At 31.3% G+C, this 15,037-nt stretch overlaps 1 protein-coding gene across 5 annotated transcripts in view; it reads right to left on the bottom strand.

Annotated features, from left to right (window-relative positions):
* Nucleotides 1-693: 693 nt before the first annotated feature.
* The window catches only part of LOC129908587 (protein ECT2), a 47,588-nt gene continuing 33,244 nt past the window's right edge, over nucleotides 694-15,037 (bottom strand). For 4 of the 5 annotated variants that reach the window (XM_055985195.1, XM_055985193.1, XM_055985194.1 and 1 more), the window contains 12 exons: nucleotides 11,822-11,957; nucleotides 11,645-11,751; nucleotides 11,331-11,580; nucleotides 10,068-11,198; nucleotides 7,582-7,713; nucleotides 7,167-7,520; nucleotides 6,709-7,105; nucleotides 6,485-6,645; nucleotides 2,398-2,781; nucleotides 2,220-2,330; nucleotides 2,006-2,155; nucleotides 694-1,938 (listed from right to left, as the gene is read on the bottom strand). In XM_055985195.1, coding sequence (XP_055841170.1) covers nucleotides 1,801-1,938; nucleotides 2,006-2,155; nucleotides 2,220-2,330; nucleotides 2,398-2,781; nucleotides 6,485-6,645; nucleotides 6,709-7,105; nucleotides 7,167-7,520; nucleotides 7,582-7,713; nucleotides 10,068-11,198; nucleotides 11,331-11,580; nucleotides 11,645-11,751; nucleotides 11,822-11,957 — 3,451 coding nt within the window. In that variant the 3' untranslated portion in view covers nucleotides 694-1,800. The remainder of the gene's footprint in view (nucleotides 1,939-2,005; nucleotides 2,156-2,219; nucleotides 2,331-2,397; nucleotides 2,782-6,484; nucleotides 6,646-6,708; nucleotides 7,106-7,166; nucleotides 7,521-7,581; nucleotides 7,714-10,067; nucleotides 11,199-11,330; nucleotides 11,581-11,644; nucleotides 11,752-11,821; nucleotides 11,958-15,037) is intronic. The other variant, XM_055985197.1, reaches the window with a different exon arrangement.

The raw sequence follows: 15,037 nt of genomic DNA on the forward strand, positions 1-15,037 counted from the left end.
TCAAGCTTATAAAAAATTATTCATAAGTTATTATTATTAGCGGCAATTTTTAACTAATAGAGGATAGAGTATTTTTAATTACCGACGTTTGAAAAAAGTCATTTATATCGGAGCTGTTCGGCCAGTTCCATAAAATTGCCCTTTTTAGCTCTTTATTAGACCTTAAAGTCGTCCTTACATTTTCTCCATCCTAATGTTAATGTTTTCAAGGTTAGAAGACAAAGACAATTTTTGGAGCCATAATTTTCTATTCATTATAATGTAAATTAAAGTTAGAGTCTTAATGAAAGTCTGATAGAACTAACTTTTCTCATTTGGAGTAGAGTGTTTGTTATCTCATGGTTATATTTTAAACGAATTAAGGACCGCGAATAAATTCAAAAAAATTTCTTGTATAAGCAAATGCAAAAGCACCACCATTCAATTCATGGCCTCATTAATGGAACAATAAAAACCGGTAAGTTTGTCCCTGTTTTCACTAGTCTGAGGTAGATACGTGGGAGAAATATGAAACCTCCGACATCGAGACCATAATAGCGTTGAACAAATGAAGAAAAAGAACGAATTAATTTTAATTAATCAGCAAGGCACCTGTTGCACCTATTTTGTTTAAAAAGTTTTGTTCCAGGTGTTTTTACCGTCATCAAACAGAAATTTTCAAACCTTCAAAAAAAAAAAAGAAAACACAAATAATTCGTTTAAATATTTCTTAATAAAGTATATATATATATATATTTATTTGTATCATTTAAATTTATAGGAGATAATCATAATCGAATATTTATAAATGTTTTCCATTTAATATATCTTCTTAATACATAAATAATTTTAATAATAGATATGTAAAATATGCTTTCAAAAACTATCACTAACTATTTTACAATAACTTAAACAAACAGAAAACAAAAAGAAGAAATAATAAAATAAACATAAAAAATTACATTACAATAAAATAGAAATAATAATACACAATAATTATAATTATAGTAATTAAATTAAACACACTCTCGCATTTAATATACATTAATTTTACTTAAAAATTATGTAATTTTACATATTTCTTATTAATTAATTAATAACTGTTTTTTTTTTATATTTTCATTCATACGATCATGGAAATTGGTTTCTGTTTTTATTTATTTATTTTTTCCTAGCGATGATGTGACATTTTTTTAAAAAGTGAAATCACTTTCGCGAAATGAGAGTATTTTGTTTAGTTTACAGAGATTACTTTCGCTTTTTTTTAATCATCATCATCGTCTTTATTGAGATTGTTTGTTTAAATTTTAATTACAATATAAAATTGAGATTTAATAAATATACAAAAAAAATTATGATTTTTCACATAATTATTTACGTTACTAAACGAACGCGCTTAACGCTATTAATTGATACTTTTGTTTCAAAAATTGGTCACATTGTACACTAAAAAAATGTGTTTGTATTCTTTTGTGATTGAGAGTAATCAGAGTAATTTAATTAGGTCCAGCTAACTCTGATGGCATCTTCTTTCAATCACTTTGTAGGTACATAAAATATTTTTGTCAATTGCTTAAAAATCTGTCTAGAATGAAACTCTAGACGGCGCTAAACACAGATTTACAGGACTTATACAATACAATATACGACTTTTTTTCGTTGGGAGAGTTTCTTTGCTATAAAAAAGAGACCACCAACAAACTCAGACAAATACAAATACGATAGAATTATTATTTAGTTAATGCCCTTCCTTGGATTGTAATACTTTTTTAAAATGATGGATGTGTTTCCTTTTGGTTGAGACCTTGAATACATTTAGTATCAAATACGCCTTAATGCAGCCATAGACATAGTTGATGATTTGGCTTTTCTCGTTGGCTGAATGGACAATGGAGCGACTAACACTTCAGATTGTGATGTAGGTGATCCACAACGACTATCTTCTTCACCAACTACCTCCTAAAATATAACAAAACGATAATGTTTAAAATAAATTAAATTATGAAATTTTTATCAAAGAACTTACGTTAATATTTGTACAGCTGGCAAGCCTCATCTGTGCCAGCTGCGATGCGGGAGTTAGGGAGTTTGTGCTCCCGAATGGTGAAGTCATCATCGTGGAGACAGCTCTTTTCAATTTTGATGGAGTTTTATTGAAGGAAAATGCTCTTCCGACCTAAATAATTGTAAAAAAAAAATCAATTAAAATTCTGATGTAACAGAAATTTTAAATAACCTACCTTTAGTCTCGTTCTGGCAGCAAGTTTAAATGCCTTCGAGAGAGTGCTCAAATTCACATCACTTATATCAACTTCAAGCTCTTGTGATGTTCTAAACAGAAGTGATTTATCCTAAAAAAATAAAGAATTCCATTAGCAAAATTAACTTTTAAAAAATAACTTTCGTTTAAAAACCAACCGTATCAGTTCGACAAGCATTCTCAGCCATTTGTTTACAAAGTGTTTTTAGATAAACAACTTTGTCAATTTCTTCATCGGCAATTGTAAATGAATGTAATTTATCCTTATCTTGTCGACATAGAATTGCAAATGCTCTTGGACTATCAGTGATGTCAATAACAAAACGTATCGCATTCAAAGACATCAATTTGATATGTTTGAAGCATTTTGTTGTGCTTGGCGATTTGGCACTGTTGAATCCTCGCGATCGTTTTTTACACACTTCTATTGTGTCCGAGAACAAATAGAGCATGAGAGTGTCTCCACGACCACTTAAATTATCAGATAATTCTGTGACTTCACATTTGGATATGAAACTGCGATTTGAGGATACTAGATGGGCCTGTAAGCAGAAGAGGAAATATATTGATTTTCATTTATATACAATGATTTTGGTTTTCATTAACCCTAACTCAGTGATACCAAAAAAAAATGAAAGAAACTAATTCAAAATCAATAGTTTTTACTTTTGTATGTGATGAGTGAACAATGATGGTTTTAAAATAAGGTTTAAAGTCCGAAAGCTGTATTTGCATATTTCGGGAAGCGAAAATATTACTGAAAATCCCGCTTCACAGCGATACGTTGTGACATAAGGGAACAGATTTGATATTGCTTGTTGTGGAAGTTCAAGGTGTTCAGTGTTAAGACCAACCCAAAATTCGTTTAGTGATCTGATAAGTGATAGCGAATCAAATAAATATTTTAATGAAGATCTCCGCAAAGGAGATGGGGCGTTTTTGGGCCATGAGCGTACATTAATGAGACTAGTCTCGAATTGAAGCTGGAGCTTAGTATATTCAATATATGAAGTTTTTTTTTAAATCGAAAGTCAGGGTCCTGAGATATAGGGCTCCAAAGTTCGTTCTGATAACCATTTTCTGTCCCTTTTATATGCAAATATCATTAGAACTGTAAGAGCAATATGTATGTTTTTGATGTCAAATGAAAGGTTGTTTTTGTGCCTTTTCAACAATATATAACACATATTACACATAAAAAAGAAACGGCGAAAAAATAAAGAAAAAGTAAAATATTAATGAAAAAGAGAGTAATCCTGAACAAGTTTAAGGTTGACATGAAAAACGACAAAAACTAAGGATGAGGCTTTGTTCCTGAAAGCCTCTGCAATAATAATCCGCTTTTACCAAAATCGGATTAGATATTTTTTCGAGATATCCCCATAAAAGGGTTTTTTTTTGTTAAAAATTCATACCAAAGCAAGGCGCGAGTACGATAACTTAGGCGCCGAGCATTGACAAAACGGCTATTTTTAGAGGTGTTCAATACAAATATTTTTTCTCACGGGAGGGGGGGGGGTCAATGTCCCTCCCTTTAGGCGGGAGGGGCAATTTTCAAAAGAAATACTTGAAATCATAAAAAAATTATTAAAAAACAACGGCAACACTTACAGTTATCAATGATACTTTTTTCAAAAGCTAGAGTTATACACTTGATTTTAATTTTTAAATCAAGACATTTCAATCAATCGTTTTTGAAATAGGTAATCGATTTCAAAATCAACATTTGGGAAAAATAAGATTAAAATAATACATTGGATACTATTTTTGTCAAGTTTTTCAATGAGAAATTGATTGATGAGTAAATTGTCTCATTAATTTCCTAATCAAACACTGAAAACCATATCTTCTTATGCCTTGCTTCTAGTTTTTGAGAAAAATGAAAAATAGAAAAACTAATTTCTTAATCAGATTTTTATTTTCTTGGCTGTTTACCATTATCAAAAATCAGAAAAGATCGATATTCATACATAGAGTCAGTAAAGAGCTTTGTTCTTAAAAAAAAAAAAAAACTAGATTCCCATTGTACGCTCACCGCAGGAGAGCCCTGATGGTGCAGAGAATAGTCCCCAAAAACTTAATCCACTGAAGGATTTGAAAAAAGTTTTCTTATTTTACAATTTTCTCAAAAACTAGAAAGCATAAGAAGATATGGTTTTCAGTGTTTGATTAGGAAATTATTGAGACAATTTACTCATCAATCAATTTCTCATTGAAAAACTTGACAAAAATAGTATCCAATGTATTTTTAGTAAGTGTTGCCGTTGTTTTTTAATAATTTTTTTATGATTTCAAGTATTTCTTTTGAAAATTGCCCCTCCCGCCTAAAGGGAGGGACATTGACCCCCCCCCTCCCGTGAGAAAAAATATTTGTATTGAACACCTCTAAAAATAGCCGTTTTGTCAATGCTCGGCGCCTAAGTTATCGTACTCGCGCCTTGCTTTGGTATGAATTTTTAACAAAAAAAAACCCTTTTATGGGGATATCTCGAAAAAATATCTAATCCGATTTTGGTAAAAGCGGATTATTATTGCAGAGGCTTTCAGGAACAAAGCCTCATCCTTAGTTTTTGTCGTTTTTCATGTCAACCTTAAACTTGTTCAGGATTACTCTCTTTTTCATTAATATTTTACTTTTTCTTTATTTTTTCGCCGTTTCTTTTTTATGTGTAATATGTGTTATATATTGTTGAAAAGGCACAAAAACAACCTTTCATTTGACATCAAAAACATACATATTGCTCTTACAGTTCTAATGATATTTGCATATAAAAGGGACAGAAAATGGTTATCAGAACGAACTTTGGAGCCCTATATCTCAGGACCCTGACTTTCGATTTAAAAAAAAACTTCATATATTGAATATACTAAGCTCCAGCTTCAATTCGAGACTAGTCTCATTAATGTACGCTCATGGCCCAAGTCCCATATAATTTTGCCCCATCTCCTTTAGTTCATATTCTTGTATCTTCAGTATCATCCGCTGAGTTTTTGTTAAAAATTGATTTTGTATACAATGGATGTCAGTAACAGTATCTGGAAAAGAACTTTGTAGGCTTATCAAATGTACAATAATCACAATGCGAATACTATCAGCTATGAGCTCCAGCATGTTTCTTTCCGGAAATTCTGATAAAACCGGAAACATTCAACATTGTTTTTCTGTATACAAGTTAGTCTAATTTTTGATTTAGTTATTCTTACTGCTAATCCCAGCAAAGCTGTAACTATTTCCGTAAATTTTACAAAGATATCGACAAGAAAAGCTTATTTTGTGCTGCTCAAGTTGTATTTTTGCCCATCTGGAAAACTTTTAGCTCATCGCGAAGCTTATACAACCTAAATAATGCTCATCCTTTTGAAAGCCATTGAATTTCAGTGTGAAGCAGTACTGACTTGTCGTATCTTTACAAATTAGCTTGAAGAGTTTTGACTGAAGGAGACGACTTTTAACGAAATTAACTATCTTTACAATTTTACGAAAAAGTTTTTTTTCAAACAGTTGGCATTCTTCTTACAACAAGTGAGTCACGGCATTATGAAAATAAATGAAAAATGTATTGTTGGTGTTTCTTTTCTTTTTTTTTGCATAAAAAGGAAAGACATGTTTTTTGCGCCAAAAGGAATCGTATTCTCAGAGATGTTCTTGTGTAGCCTTTATCTTACGACAGTCGAGACCAAGATGAACCCCTTTTTTTCTGATGGGGCAAAGAGTGATGTATCTAAATTTCCGGTTGCGGATAGGGATTATTCGGTCGCTTTTATATTATTTAAGCCCATGCCTAAGTCTTCCACTTATCACAAAGACGTATTAGAATAGCCGCTGTTTCGGCCTCTTTTGGGCTCAAATTCATCCAATCAGTCTTTCTTTAATACTGTATGTTTCAAATGTTACGTTTTTTTTAGCGTCGCGTCGTCAACATTAAAAGTCATGAATATACTGTCATAAACCAGCTTAAATTTACAAATGATACCACGCAGACCTTTGTTAAATAAATAAACACATTTTAACTTCTTATCTCTTTTGCATGTATTTGAGTTACTTTTGCGGCTAATATTTGAATTTCAAGATTATCGATTTTGTTTTTCATAATTACCAAATTTACTTTAAAAATTGTTAGCAAAACTACAAAAATCTCTAAATATGGACTTATAACTTAGCCTTGCCCTATCATTAATGACAAAATTCTTAAATAACTTATAGATAAGTAATTTATAACTAAAATTGTTTAAATTGCGACTTACGGGACATCCTTCAATATCATTAAAAATATCGAATATTGCCATTCGACCCTCTGTCTTTCGCTTATCTTCATTAATATGTGCCATCACTTCTTTAATTGCTTTCAAAGCTTCTTCTAACTTTTGATAATCTGGATTATTCTTATTTGTGTGCTTAAGAATATCTAAATAGACAAAAAAATTATTAAATAAGCTTTTTTCAACTTACACTCAATTCAAAAACTTACCATTTAATAATAAACTTATACTAGGCAGTCGCTGTACAGGACGTATCATCAAGTCTTGCAATGTTTGTCTTCCACATTCCGGCTTGGCTTGATTGATTTTCAAAAATGCATGAAATCTAGGATTTTGTGTATCACAATGTATAAGGCACTCCTTCATTTGTTCAAAGAAATTCACATAGGGCGGATAGGCTTTAATTAATTCATCACGATGATGTAAGATTATTTCACCAATTGAACAATCCTCACGCCATTTGGTATGAATATCACGTAAACATTCAAGCATACGTTGATGTACTTCATGGATGGGTATGAAATTACCAAATATCGCACGAATTTCTGATTTATTTAATAGAGCATCCGAACATTCGGCTTTTTCTTCAAGTGGATTTTTAAAGAGCTATAAATTGATAGAAATGATGTTAAAACATTTGAATATTTGAGAGAAATTTCAAACTTACATGCACAATGGTATCTAATATACCAACATAATTTGATTCCGTACTAAAGAAATCCATGAAATGATTAAATCGCATAGATTTGTTTTTCGGAGTTTGTTCTGTGGCTGATTCTGGTTCGGATATTAGTTTGCCAGCACTTTCTATTTTATCCGGACTTGCTGTACTATCGAAAAAGCTTCCAGATACTGATAGAAGACCAGCATCAGACACAGAAGAACGTCTTTTACCCGAACCAATGGGTGTACCTTCTAATTGTAGACGTTGTGAGAAACGTTTCCTTTTCCTTTTGTTAAAACTGATGGGTAACGAATCACGACGATCTGTGTTGGGAGTGTTTGCTATACTATCCAAATACTAAAACAGAAAGTAATTATTAAAAAAGACTGAATTTTGAAAAAAGTTGTTATAAACTTACATCGCCAAATAGATAATCCATTTCATCCGCATATCCATTTTGTATCGTATACCAAAACCAATCCGATTTAAGTATATGCGTCCGACTGTTTTTCGGTTCTGGCTTGGCTTGTGCAAAATGTTCATCAACGACCTAATTTTTTTCAATGAAAAAAAAGACAATATTTTACTACTTTATTCAGGAATTTGAGGGTTACAAGGATATATTTTTTTTAGTACAATGATTGCTTAAGAGGTGGTATGAAGTGCGAATTTATTTTTAAAAAAATATTGCAAATGAATGTTTTGTGGAAACGTTTTTAATAGATTTTCAAAAACAGCTGCTGTTGACTTTCTTTTTTTATTTGATAAATAAGAAAAATATACGGAAGCATTAAAAAAACAAATACCACTAACACCATCATAAACACACACTTCATACTGACAACCAAACAACAGACCAATTTCATTGCAATAAAAGAAAATCCTTCTAAAAATTAAAAATTTTGAAACATTACCAAATGGCTGAATTAGAATGAAATACATAACAACAAATCAAATACAAATAAAAAAGATAAACATAATTAAAACATAATCATTAAACAAATTCACATGACATTTGTTAGAGAATAGATAAATTTAATAATACTGGATAAACAGCACAATAAATTAATTTCAAATAAAAAACTAGTTTTATTTTTAATATCAAAACATAATTCAGCCATTTAGAATGTTTTTTTTTTAATTTTAACAGAGTACAACATAAAAAAGCAATGATTGTTAAAATATTTTTTTTTTTCAGTAATATTTATTTTTTTGTTAGATTAAGGAAAATGCAATTTGCGTAACGCTTTACTAGAATTTTTGTTTGAATTTATTTTATTGTGCTGTTTTTAATGATTTTTATTTTCAACTTAGTGTTTAAAAAACTAAAATATAATTAATAAATTATTTATAAATTTATAAAATTATATAAATAAAATTAAATGAGTGTTATATTTCCAGTTGTGTTGAAATTTAATAAATGCGTCGCAAATTGCAAAAAATCTTACTTAACCTTTTAATACATTATTTGAAGATAGCATTGATTCAAATGATATTCATGTCTTTATTTTTATTTAGGTCCTATTTTTGGTTTAACAAAGAAATCGAATTAATGCTGATGCTGAAAATTCTTGTTACCAAAAAATAGTACCAATTTTGCTCTTTGACCAAAAATGCCGATAATAACTTGTAAAAAATTTCCCAATTCGTTGTAGGAATGCAAATAGTTATTAGATACAGCAAATGCAAGGAACTATAGTCCAGTAAGCTTGTTGATTTTGCTTTTAACATTGAAATATAAAAAATGCAAAAATGAAACATTTCAAGTTCTTTGTGATTAAAACCAACCTGGAACCACCACAGAAGCTAATTTCAAACAAGGTCTCTCTTTCTCAAAAATTGAATTATCCGGTTTCAGAAGATCCATTGTAAATTTGCTGACCAGAACAGAATTTAATTTAAAACAGCTGAGATAAAGATACAAGTAACTCTTGATAGACAAGTCTATATTCGTAGGATTTTTTTTAAGCTATCGTATAATCGTATAAAAGTTCTAAAAAAAAAATGCGAACGAGGTAGGCCCAAATAAAGCCATGTTTTTATTATTTGAAATATAAATGATGTTGATATCATCAAAAACTTTCACTCCGTGTCGATATGTATTGCAAAATCTTATTGAACAAGTTACCCCACACTTTATGTACATTTTGCGAGGAGGTAAAAAAATTGCATTTTAAAAGTCTTTTGATAAAAGAATCAATTATCGTTGCAAAATCAATCGAATCGTTGCAAAAATCTTGTTAACCAGTGAACTTAGACTTTAGATTAAGTAAGTAAGAATGATTTAAACAGTTTACGGAAGAAGAAAAAATGTTCTCATCGACACCGTTGCAAATTATGATTAAACAAACTACAACACATAAAAGCATAACCTCAAAAACAGTCAAAATAACATTTTATAGCGGTAACATTTCAAAACGGAGCACAATTCTTCGGATTCAAGCTCAGCACTCTTAAGACCTTTGAAAAAGTATATTTTTGTTCTTGTGACAAAACAAAAATTAATTTGTTGACCAGTGTTATCAGAACAATTTCTTTTCATCTAAAAAGAAACCAGAAAGAGATCAGCTTTTCATTCTACTTAAATAACAAGCTTAACCCAATTTGCCATTTGAAAAATAAAAAAGATATTGACACCTCATAAACAAAAAAACTTGTAATATCATTTGAATCTGATTACTGAAAAAAAAAATATTTTCCCAATCAATCAATGTATAAGTAACAAGAAAAACAAACAAACAAATAGAATTTAAGTACCGTTAAACGTCCCCGATCAATTGCACACAAAGTAGAAATATCACACTCATTATCATTTCTAGTTGTTGTGCTATCAGCAGCAGCACCACCCACACTACTACTACCCGTAGTAGGTAATATTCTATCAACAGTGCACGAAATGCTTACTGGTGGTTGAACAAGCAAGGATTGATGTGATGATGCTAATGGTTCTTGTTGGTTACTTAGATAAGTAGTAGCAGCAGTAGAAGTTAAAGAGTTAGTATTAGCTAAAGAAATATTAGTATTTGGAGGACCAACACCAGGACATTCAGAAGGATTTTGTTCCGATGTAGAGGTGGTTGTAGTGGCAGTGGTATTAAATTGTTGACGATAAGGAATATTTGTGGAATTTCTTGAAATGGATCTAGGAGCTTTGGGTGTTTTAAAATCAATTGTATCCGAATTATTATCATTTTTTTCAGGAGTTTCATATTCAAATTTGTTATTCTTTTGTGTAAATTTCCCATTTAATGATTTTTGTACTTTTTTGTTCGATGTTATCGACGACGAAATAGTTGACGAACTTCTTGTAAGACGATCACGTAGACCTCGTAACTTTTCTTTGACTGGCTTCTTAATTGACTCGTTGAATGTATTCTCTAGCGAGGTAATTGAACTAATTGAAGCATCTGGATCAACTGAACTACGTCGCTGGCGTAGCATTTTTGCAATTGGCGTTCGAACAGCCACAAAACTCATACTGCGCTTTATGCTGCGTGTAATCGAACCAGTTCGAATTAGTTTTGGCTTCTTTGCACTTTGCACACTCATTGGCAGGGCAAATGAATCCACTGAGATAATAGACATACTATCTAGACTTCCACGTTTTCGTTTCAAGTCTTTATTCGGGTCAGATGATGATTCGGTGTCATCAATATCTAAATCGTCATCATCAATTGGACTTACATTGTTCTCAATTATTGAGAATAACTTCTCGGGAGCAGCACGTGATGCCGAAGCACCCAATATGGGTGAAATATTGCTAGGATTTTGAAATTCATTTTCTTCATTCAAAGTTAGGACAATTCCATCGGGTTTTTGGACTCTCTCTGGAGTTTTTGGAGATGAAGAAGTGTTTTCAACATCGACATCCATTGCTTCACCAGAACTTTCTCCTTGTAATTCGGTATTGTTATTGTTATTAAGGAAATTACTACTTGAAGGAGAGGAAGAGGATTTAGTTTTGTTGGTAGTGATGGTGGTTGTGGGAGAGGAGGAAAGATTTTCGGGGAAATAACCACCAGTGTTAGCCATTACCTGAAACGTCACCAAAAAGAAAAAGAAGCAAACAATGATATAAAAATATATAACAACAAACAAACAACAATGAGATTAGCGAATAACACATAAAAAAAAATGTGACTAGCTCTGATGGCTTCGTAAACTCACAACATGCGAGCAATCTGGATCATCCAATTCAGCTGGCACTCCTCCATTACTTCGTAACACGTCCAGCATATGTTGATGCTCGTCTGGTGGAAAACCAAAGAAACAGATTTTTTGCCCTTCGAAAGCTTTCAATTTGTGATCGCGGGTAAAATCCTCAGCTGTGGCTAGAAATTGTGGTTCATCACGTTTCTCCCACGCATCATGCACCCATTGTGAGCGCAACACTGTTAGACGGAATGTTTTCGCATATCTTAAGTGGGAGAGGAATTTTTGTTTAATTAGGAATCTTAATGAGAAGTGAAAATTACACTTACTGATATTTTTCTCCTCCACTGACATTGCTTATTAAATGGGTAACTTTGGAGTTCATATCTTTGCGTATTCCACCGCCCATTGAGTGAATTAGTTTTACAAGTTTTGTCTAGAAAATAAAAATGATTCGATGGTAAAATAAGTTTTTTTTTATTGAGAAAGTTAAATTAAATACTTACCAACTCATCCTTTTTTCGTATCCCTGTAAAACATGTGATTACTCCTTTCATAGAGTAGTTATAAATTGGTCTTGCATTATGTATCAAACCATCTTTCATTTTAGCTGCATAAACTAGAGCAGGTGGTCCCATTATTCTGAAATTAAAAAAAATATATTTATCTTTCTTATGTATTCTTTGGAAAAGGAAAATTTTTAAAAACATCTTTTGTTTGTTTGTTTTTTTTTTTTTTCTATTTATTTTTGAAGACGGAATTGAAAATGGTAAATATTTGAATAATAAGGAGGAAGTCGTCTCAGTTAGATTATTTTATTTTTCTTCCATTGGCGAGGCGACCGGGGAAAGGAAGATATAAATTAAGAAAGATTTGTTCAACTTTTTTCATTTATTGACTGATTTCAGCTGTTTTATAAATAAACGTTTTTGGCTCCATCCTAGAGCGACGGCGAAGTAGTTGTAGGAATACTTGAAATATTGTCGAATATCAGACCTTGGACCTTTTCTGTCAATACCTAAGGTAGGAATTATTTCTACACAAGTCAGATGAGATATTGTTCATTTTACTCATGCGATTTCCAATTGAGTTATGAGCTGTAAGGATTCCAACCAAAAGGGACAATTGGGGTCTGCTTAGCTTAAGTATAATATGAGTTTTGTTCTTAGAAAGGGTCGGCTAAAGATTTTTTGAAACCCGACAGGTTTCAAGTGCTGACTTTCTCCGGAGAGACACTACAGAAGTCCGGAAGTTTTATTGATCTGTTAATGGGAGGGATACCTGAAAAGATACCTGAACTGTTTTGGACCCGTCAATAAATACCAAAACGAACTCAAAGCCACTGAGACCCAATTATAATATGAATTCAGTTAAGACTTTGTAAAAGGCACTTCTTAGTCTTGAGGACGGCGAGAGTTAAACTCTTAAAAGTGGATCATGTTTTAAGTTGCTTTATTAAGGACTCTGTCGAGAGTTCGCCTTTCAAAACTATGGATCCTTTTCAATGTCTTAAGTGCGAGATAGGTCATACTAATTGACTAGAAAACCTTCGCGAATTCATGTTCTCGCCTATTGGTTTGCTATATGAACTAAAAACTGAATTAATTCAAAGCGCAACGTTTATTCAACCCCATTTCAATGATTTAATACTCGTAAAAAAAATCAAAAACCTTGATCTCAACAGAACACCCCTCACATTTAAATTCTTTTTTTGACAAATTACATATAAAAAAAACATTGTTTTATTGCCAAAATGTTATTGCACCTTAGATTTAGCTGTTTCACAATTTTTTAAATTTGTATTTTGGTCATGTCACAGTAACTAAGGCAGCTTTGCTCGTTAACTTGATATACTCGTACAATAAAGATATATTCACGTACATATTTTTGTGCGCTGCCAGCAACTGTAAATATTTGTGTTAATTTTGGGTTTTTATTTTATATTAATAATAATAAGAAGTATTGTTTTAACAGGTTTTTAATTTGTACCTCATTATGTTCTTGTTTTTCATTCGTTTTTTATTGATGGTTGGTATTTAGATCACATGATAATATGGATTTGTGAAAAGAAGACGTGTGGCAATATATGTAGATCAAAAACAAACAAAATAACATTCCGATACAAAACAAATATACCACATACTTCGTTTTAATGGTTGGAAGCGTGTTCTTTGCAAGAGCTTAACCAAAAAAGCTTTAAAAAAGTGATCGATTTAAACAAGCACTTTGAACTAAATGAATCTGAATACCTTTAAATCCGTATTCATCATTATTTTTACCTGACTTAAAGAGATATTAGTGATCATGACGAAAAATAAAAACCCGAAAATCCCAACGATGAATCAACGCCAAAGTACATGACAGAAAATCCCTCAAAAATTAAATACCTATATTCAGATGTATGTGAGTAGTGCATTAAGTGTACTAACTAGTCGAGGTTTTTACTTTACCACATTTGCATATACTATGTAATACACACTAAGCAAATCACAAACCCAGGTAACTCCACCAAATTAAATACATATCTTCATACTCGTGTGAACTTGTAGGAAAAAAAATTCGCGTGTTCAGATTGTTTCTTTTATGGCGTGAATGTTATCACGGTAGATTTAGTTGTTGAGGGATTTTCTCGAATACGAAATCGTGGTTTGAGTATGAATATTTGACAAAGTAACTTTTCAGACATTATTTTTGTTTCTCCTAATTTTGATTACTTTAAGGTCAAGAATGCTTATTAACATTGGGTTACATTTATATACTATGTATATAAGTTAATGTTAGTCTTAGCAAATATTGAGATGACTGACGAATTAATCATTAGAAATATTAAAATCGTACAAATAGGGGGAATTGAAGTGAGTTCATGTGGTAGGGCGATCAAAAAGTCGAATTTTAAACTTAAATAGGTAAGTATTTGAATGTGTTTTCCTAACGGGTTTTTAGCATATGGCAACATTAAAGCTTTTTGAGAGGATATCAAAGGTGTGATCAGGATAACGCACCAAGGAAAGTTGAAATAGAATTAGATATTATTTCGAATACTATTTAAAGCGAAAGGAACAATTATGGAAGATACAGTTTACAGGAAGTAACTACATTTTCATGGAATCTTAGAACGGTTACAATACACTCTCTACACTTGATTGTACAACCGAAGTCAGGCTCAAGGTAAAACATATGGGCATTCCTAGCGATGCGAGTGTAGCTACTTCAACAGGTAACTCATTATAAAAACGTAGAAGAAATTCATCGACACCAAAAGAACGCATTTTCGATAAAAGAGTCTGCCAGCAAGTTGGTCTTCCGAATATGAGCCGTAACGTAACGTTCGTATCTGTTAACATCTGAAACAAATGATGTCCAATTTTTTGGCTTGGGTTTTCTAATTATTCGAGTTTTAAAGGTAGGGAAATTTATAATATTTATAGTTCGAAAAATTCGAACTATAAATATTTTGTAGGACGAAAATGAATTAAAAAAAAAAAATTACACTTTTAAGTAACTTTTCAGACAAAAGCATGTCGATGAGCTTTGAAAAGTACACAAAGTTGGGTTTCCTACTTTTATTACGCACTATAAATTTGTACGCACTTTTTTTTGAAAAATTTCATCCATTTTAAGTTACATACTAATGCAAATGTTTCAGACTTATTTATGGCACTTTAAATCTTAAAATATTTCTGGAATTTAAAACCTTGCAACAATTTATTTTAAAGATATAA

The sequence above is a fragment of the Episyrphus balteatus genome, chromosome 2 (assembly GCF_945859705.1).
Source record: "Episyrphus balteatus chromosome 2, idEpiBalt1.1, whole genome shotgun sequence".
Lineage (NCBI taxonomy): Eukaryota > Metazoa > Arthropoda > Insecta > Diptera > Syrphidae > Episyrphus > Episyrphus balteatus.